An 8,330-nucleotide genomic window follows, 5' to 3' on the forward strand; every position below is an offset into this window, starting at 1 on the left:
TGAGCATAGTTCCAAATTGCTCTCCAGAATGGCTGGATGTGTTCACAATTCCACCACCAATGTATCCTGATTAGGTATTAATACTAACTAACATTTGGATATTACCTTGACTTGAGGGGCTATATTCCTTCACTTTGTGTCTCATTTCTGATTACATAAAGAAGACTGTTAATGGTGCTTCCAATCCAGAGTATATATAGAAAATGAGCATCAAAGAATGCATAAAACTACTTCTTTAGCATTTCTGGCCTCCAAATTCCCATTTCCTGATTTAGGGAAGGAAGGAACTCTAAAGGTGATCTAGTCCATTTTACAGATGGAGAAACTAAGGCCCAGAGAAGTTAAATGACTTGAGCATATATAAGAGTTGGATTTCAAATGCACATTCGCTGATTCCAGAGACAGTGCTCTTTCATTTGTATGATGCAAACTCTATAATATCCTGAAGCAAGTTTCAGAACAGTCATAGATACAATCGGTATCATGCAATGACTTTAGGAATCTTATCAAATATAGCCTCTGCTGAGGTTGTTCCTTAGGTTGTAAGGAAATGTATTGGATTTAGAGTCCAAGGACCTGAGCTTGAAACCTGTTTTTTCTAGAACGTAGATTTGGAGATATTACAGACATTGGAGGTCATGTGGTCAAATTCTTTCATTTTACAAATAAAGAAGTGAGACTTTGGGGTAGCTAGATAGCACAATGGATGAGTATCGACCTTGGAGTCAGGAGGACCTGAATTCAAATCTGACCTCAGACATTTACTAGCTATGTGACCCTGGAAAAGTCATTTAACCCCAATTGTCTTACAAAAAAATTAAAATAAAATAAAATATTTGAAACCCAAAGATGTTTCCAATGCTCACAGAAACAGCAAATAAGTGATATAGGATTTGAACTGAAGTCTTGTCTCCTTTGATTCTAAATTCAGTTCCATTTCTATTGGATAAAAATGCCTCTTAAACTGCATGGCATTGAACAAGCAATTTAATCTGATTAGCCCTCAGCTGGCTCATCGATAAGGACAATTAAGTGGCAAGATTTATAGAAGACTAGACTTGGAATCAGGAACTCAGCATCATGAGTTTAAATCCATCCTCAGATACTAATTAGCTACGTGACTCTTGGCAAGTCACTTACTCCCATTTGCCTCAATTCTGTAAAATGAGTTAAAGTAAAACTACACAAAAATCACATCTGTAAGATGAGGATACTAGATCACCTATGATTTTAGCCTTATATTTCTTAATTTATGTCCTTGTGATCTTATGACCCTAAGAGAAGTACATGGTCACAATTTAAAGTGAAAGAACAAAGCAAAACACAAAGTGTCCCAAAAATTTTAGTGCATTTTAAAGTTTTGATAGCATAAAATTTTCAGATGCTAGATGACCAAATATCAGATGAGATCAGGGTATTCTTGTCCAGTTATGTATTGGATTTAATGAGGTGCTTTAAGACTAGAAGATTCTCTAAAGATTTTTATTTTTTTATCAATTTATTTTTTGAATCTATTTCAGTCTACATAGTGGTGAAGCACCCAGAAAACCAAACTCTTCTTTTTCATCATCAAGAATGACAATCAACATCCAGAGTTCAATTTCACTTTTGGTCCCATTAATTTTTTTCCTATGACTTCTTTAAGGGATTTCGAGTTTAATGTGTCTGGTATATTTCAGATTCTCAAATCTTGTTATGTGAATCATTTTTGAAAATTGTACTCCATATTCCTATGTTAGTATCTTTTAAAATGTACAACTCCCTGGGAAATAGGCTCTTCTAAATAAATTGTCAGAAATTTGAATTATTTTTAGGACCAAGCAAGTTTTATATAACCTTCCTTATAATTAAATGCAAATACACACACATACAAAAATGATATATGTCCATATTCTTGCCCATATTGACAAACTACAAATATTTTGTTCCACTTCCATGGCCATCCTTCAGTACCTGCAGACATTAACTTAGATTTAGAAAGGAAAAGAAAAAATGTATTTATTTATGTATGTATGTATATATTTCCATTGATGCTGATTGAGGATGTCTCATTCTAGTGTTGTGTACTACTATGGACTGTTAGTAACCCATTTATATTGAGAACAGAAGAAGACATATTATGAAACCTAAGATATTGGTTACTAAAATAATTCTGGTCTTTTGGAAAAGTTTAAAGCTTTGCAACACATTTAATTATTTCTTTGCTTGATTACTCTTTCTGTTCAAAATTCTCTTCACTCTCATTGTGAGTTTCATATGCTTGGGGATTTTCTGAGACACAGGTGAATTGTGTACAATGGTAGCATTTTTCACATTTTATTGATATTTAATGCTTTTAAACATTTTTCATATGACTGTTAATGGTTTGCATTCTTTCTTCTGAAGCTTGTTCACATAATTTCATATCATTTATTACATTTCTAATAGAGAAAAACTTTATCTCATATATTTATGTTAATTACACCTATAATTGGATATCAGACTTCAGAAATGTTTGATTAAAATATTTTTTCTCCATCCCTAATTTCTCTATTATAGTTACATTAATTTTGTTGGCATAAAAGCTTCTTAAATTTTATTTTATTCGAAATGCTTGATTTACTTTTATTCTTTTCCTTATCCTTTATCACATTGAATCCTTGCCTTATAATAGTCATGAAAAATATCACCTTATATAACTCTTTATATTTTAATAGTGACATTTAGGGGACAGCTAGGTAGTACAGTGGATAGAGCACCAGCCCTGAAGTCAGGAGAATCTGAGTTCAAATCTGACCTCAGACATGTAACACTTCCTAGCTATGTGACCCTGGGCAAGTCATTTAATCCCAATTGTCCCAACTGCCTCAGCAAAAAAAAAAAAAAAAAAAAAAAAAAAAAAAAAAAGTGACATTTAGCTCACTTATCCATTTAGAATGTATTGTACAAATTGAAAGATTTTATCCCCAAAACACTTCTTGGTTTAGATATCAAGACCATATTTGTCTTACAAAATGATATTGGTAATGTGACTTGTCCCTGTACTTTCTTTTTAATTTTTTCCTCACATTTTAAGTTCGTAATTGTCTTCCTCCCTCCTTCTCACTCTACTCCATATTACAGGAGAGTACCATTTGACACAGATATATAGATTCAGATATAAATATGAATTTATCAAACCATAACATGTTTCCATTTGTCAATTCTTTCTCTGCTGAATAACAGCATGTGTTGTGAATCTCACTTTATTTGTAAAAAAAAAAAAAGTGTTTTATAATTAAAACACTTCATGAAATTCATCCATGTTCAAGCAGTTCCTGAGTTTGTCTTTGCAAGTATAGTCCATGTATTTTATGCTACCAACTGTTATTTTAAATGGAGTATTCTTCTTATTTCCTGAAGGATTTTTGTTGATGATATGTAGAAGTGTTGATGATATGGATTTACTATATATCCTACTACTTTGGTAACAATATTTGTTTTTTTTCAAGTAGCTTGTTATTTGAATCTTCAAGATTTTCCAAGTATGTCATCATATTATCTGCAAAAAGAGATAGATATTTTTTCATATTTTTCCTTCCCTTATTGTTATTAAAGATTGGTGATGATGAATATCCTTGTTTCATTCCTGATTTTATTTGTAAGGATTCTATCTTATCCCACTACAGATAATGTTTGCTAATGGTTTTGATATTTCCCTTCAAACTTTTTTAGTCATTTTGAACTTAAATTAAAAAGACCAAAAAAGGAAATATATTGATGCACATATAACAACACAAAAAAGAAATATGCATATTGTATATGTATGGTTATGTTTATGTATGTATGTTTAGATATGTATATATACATACAAAACCATATTAGACATATTTCTATTTATCAGCTTATTTATCTTTCTCTTCCTATCTAGCATCTTCCTTAATAGGTCCTTCAATGATGATTTCAATTGTAATATTTGAATGACTTAGTTCTTCAAATCTGTTGTTAGAATAATAATTGCTATTATTATTGGTTCTACTCATTTCACTCTTCATTATTTCATACAAGTCTTTTTAAGTTTTTCTAAAAAAATAAAAAGATTGTTCATCATCGCAGCAATAGTCTATCACAATCATATACCACAACTTGTTTAGCTTTTTTTTTTTTTTGATGGGCATCCCATGTAGTTCTTTCTAGTTCTTTGTCACCAGAGATAATATATTTTAGGATGTATAGATTCTTTTCCTTTTCCCATCAAAAAACCGTATTCATATTCTTTATCTATTGATCAATTGGAAAATGACTTATTCTTATAAATTCAACTAATTTTTTTCTATATAAATATCTATATATTTAAAATATGAGACATCTATTTGATAAACTTCCTATAAAAATTTTCTCCCAATTTTCTGGTTTTAGGTAGTTGCTTTTTATTGTTTTAAAGAACAATCCATTTACCCATTTCTTCAATTGTTTTTAATAGAAATGAGTGTTGTATTTTGTCAAATAGCCTTTTAAGTATCTATTGACATAATTATATGGTTTTTGTTATTTTTGTTATTAATACGATTAATTATGTCAAACTATTCTTGTACTTTTGTTATAAACTCCACTGATCACAATATATAGTCTCCGTGACTTATTGTAAAATCCTAGCTAGTATCTTGTTTAGGACTTTTATTCCATATTGATGAGCAAAATTGGTCAATAATATTCTTTCTATGTTTTTCCTCTTTTTGATTTAGTTTTCAGCACTTTGTCTTAAAAAAGGAATTTAGTAGAACTCTTGCTTTTCCTATTATTTCAAATTATTTAATATTGAAATTAGTTGATCTTTAAAAATTTGGTAGAGTTCATTTGTAAATCTCTCTTGTCCTGATGTTTTTTTCTTAAGTAATTCTTTCATGGCATGCTCAATTTCTTTTCCTATAATAAGTGTATATATATATGCTATTTCTTCATCCATTAATTTAGGCAATTTATATTTTATAAGTATAAATATATGTTTTGCTTAAACTACTAAATTTACTGTTATATACTTGGGCAAAATAATTCACAATAATTGTTTTGATTTCATCTTTATTATAGCATATTCATGTTTTTCATTTTTGGTATTAGTCATTTGGTTTTCTTCTCTTTTTTATTATATCAACCAATGGTTTATTGATTTTTTTCATAAAACACCTCCTAGTTTTATGTTTTAATTCCGTTGTTTTCTTACATTCAATTTTATTATCTTATGTTTTAATTTTTTTGGATTTCTAATATGGTGTTTAATTAAGAAATTTCTATTTAAAATTTTATATCAATTGTGAGGCAGTTAGTATATTTTAAAGCCAGCAATTCCATTATCAAAAAGAAAGCAAAATAATTGAAAGGTTATTTCAGCGTCATCTCTGAGACTGGTGCCTGGGTACATAGGGAATTCTCAACTCATTGACTAAAATAAGAAACTTTCAATGTATTCTGCTTTCAGAGACTTAGAAAATTCCCAAGTCATTTGGATGCATACTTATTGAGCATCTTTCTGATTACAGGAAATTGAAAAATCTGTGGAATGGAACTCTGGAATATCACCTCAATAAATAGTTTCTTCCTGGTTGGAATTCTCCAGGATAGCAAGTTCCCTGAACTTGTCTGTGCTGCTATCATATTCCTGTATCTGGTGGCCATAACTAGTAATGGTCTTCTGCTCCTATTGATTACTATAGACAATAGACTTCATATGCCCATGTACTTCTTGCTCAGCCAGCTCTCCCTTATGGATCTGCTATTCACAACAGTTGTTGCCCCCAAGACATTGGTAGACTACCTACGTGGACAAAACACTATCTCTTTTATAGGCTGTGGGCTTCAGATGTTTCTGGCCCTGACACTTGGGGGTGCAGAAGACATTCTATTGGCTTTCATGGCATATGACCGCTATGTAGCCATTCATCACCCATTGAACTATATGGTTTTAATGAGACCAAAAATTTGTTGGTCCATGGTGGCTATATCTTGGCTCTTGGCATCTCTAAGTGCTCTTGGGTATACTATTTATACTATGAATTTCCCTTTCTGTAGAAATCAAGAGATTCACCACCTTCTCTGTGAAATCCTTCCACTACTAAAGCTTGCATGTGCTGACACTTCGCAGTATGAGTTTATGGTATACACAATGGGTGTGACCTTCCTTCTTATCCCTCTCTCTGCTATCCTTGCCTCCTATATCTTAGTATTGAATTCTGTGTTTCACATGCCCTCAGCACAGGGGAGACAGAAAGCTCTCTTTACCTGTTCATCCCACCTGACAGTGGTTGGGATGTACTATGGAGCTGCCATGTTCATGTATGTCCTGCCCAGTACCTACCATAATCCTTGGCAGGACAATATCCTTTCTGTGTTCTATACTATTGTAACTCCAGCCCTGAATCCTCTAATCTACAGCTTGAGGAATAAGGATGTGCTAGGGGCCCTGAAGAAAGTTATAGGGAAAGAATCCTCAGAGCCAAAATAGTAGCATCTTTATAAGAACATTTTCTTTTTTAGTACTCCCTGTTAATCTATGCATTCTCTTATATATCTTAGATGCTTTATAAACTCACAATCTGAGTTCATTCCTTTATCTTTTACCAGTCTAGATTTTGTTCCTAAAGGGCACACTGATTTAGTTCTTATACCTAGATTTTATATGACATTATTAAATGTCTCTTTTTAGTCTGATTTTAACAACACTGAGTTCCATACACGAAATCATGTACATTCTTTTCTTTTTACAAACTGACAACAATTTAAACCAAATAAAAGTAATTTTTCTGTATTATATATAAGGAATCTCTAGGAGGGTGGTGCCAATGTGGTGGACTAAAAGCATTAGCCAAACTTTTCCCCTAACTGCTCCAAATTCCTTTAAATAATGATTCTAAACAAATTTTAGAGCATTAGAACACCCCCAAAGACAGAGTAAAACATTTTCTAGCTGAAGACGATTTAGAAGCTCAGCAAAAAAGGTCAGTGGGAATCTATCCTGCAGTGTGGGTGCAGAGCATGGTGGTACAGTTCCAGCCCCATTCCCAGCCTGGCATGGGCCAACCTCGGAATCAACAGCAGTACTGGTGGCTTCCAAACATCTCAGCCCAGAAATATCAAAAAGAACCTGGAAAGTTAGCAAAAAAAAGTCTGTAGAACCAGAGTGGACCCCTATCCTGCAATCCCAGGGCAAACCCAGTTTTGGCCTCATCCTGGCCTGATTCCAATGTCAGGCAGGCCAGACCTCTGAAGGAGGAGTAGTTCTAGAGGTTTCTGGATCTCTCAGCCCAGGGACACCAGGCAGGACTTGGAAGGTCAGTGGAGAGGGTATGTGGCAATGAGGTGGAAGTCTGGTAGGGGTTCCAGTACAATCCCAGCCAGTGGAGCCCCAGGCCCAGCCAGCACACTAGATCTTACAAATACAGTGGGGCTGAGAGACACCAACAGCTCCAGAGCAGAAAAGAGGGCTTGTGGTCAGATTCCTAGAAGAATTTCTGAAAACAGCTGCACAAATTCTCTAAAGTTTGGGACAGTGCACCCTTAACTCTGAAAAACGAACTCTTCATTAACAGTTAAAAGCAGCAGAGAACAAAAAAATATTTCTTACCATGGAAAGTTATTATGGTGACATAATATTGAAATTGAAAGAATCCAGCTATCATGTCCTGAAACCATTGTGGAGAGCAATTTGGGATTATGCCCAAAAAGCTATCAAACTGTGCATACCCTTTGATCCAACAGTGTTTCTGCTGGACTTGTGTATTCCAAAGCAATAATAAAGGAGGTAAAGGAACCCACATGCGCAAAAATGTCTGTGGCAGGCCTTTTTTGTAGTGGCAAGAAACTGGAAACTGAGTAGATGACCATCAGTCGGAGAATGACAAAATAAGCTATGGTATATGAATGTAATGGAATATTATTATTCTATAAGAACCAATCAACAGGATGATTTTGGAGAGGCCCAGAGAGACTTACATAAACTGAACCTAAGTGAAATGAGCAGAACCAGAAGATCATTGTACATGGCAACAAACAAGACTATACAATAATCAGTTCTATGGACACAATTCTTCAAAAATGAGATGATTGAAGCCTTTTTAAGTGGTCTTGTGATGAAGAGAGTCATATACACCCAGAGAGAGGACTGTAGGAACTGAGTATGGATCACAATATAGCATTTCATTCTTTTGTGTTGTTTGCTTGCATTTTGTTTTCTTTCTCGTTTTTTTTTTTTTTTGATCTGATTTTTCTTGTGCAGCAAGATAATTATGGAAATATGCATAGAAGAATTGCACATGTTTAATACATATTGGATTAGGGGAGGGAATGGGAAAATTTAGAACACAATGTTTGCAAAAGTC

At 33.3% G+C, this 8,330-nt stretch overlaps 1 protein-coding gene across 1 annotated transcript; it reads left to right on the forward strand.

Moving 5' to 3' along the window:
- The first annotated feature begins 5,515 nt into the window (after positions 1-5,515).
- LOC127552434 (olfactory receptor 2AG1-like) lies at positions 5,516-6,457 on the forward strand. The gene has a single exon (XM_051982955.1). It carries the CDS (start codon positions 5,516-5,518, stop codon positions 6,455-6,457), a length of 942 nt encoding a protein of 313 aa, XP_051838915.1.
- The last annotated feature ends 1,873 nt before the right edge of the window (positions 6,458-8,330 follow it).

This window comes from Antechinus flavipes, chromosome 2, assembly GCF_016432865.1.
Source record: "Antechinus flavipes isolate AdamAnt ecotype Samford, QLD, Australia chromosome 2, AdamAnt_v2, whole genome shotgun sequence".
NCBI classification, from domain to species: Eukaryota; Metazoa; Chordata; class Mammalia; order Dasyuromorphia; family Dasyuridae; genus Antechinus; species Antechinus flavipes.

What these genes read in the sequence shown, in the direction of transcription:
- LOC127552434 (XM_051982955.1), top strand. Translation starts at nt 5,516, where the DNA reads ATGGAACTCTGGAATATCACCTCAATAAATAGTTTCTTCCTGGTTGGA.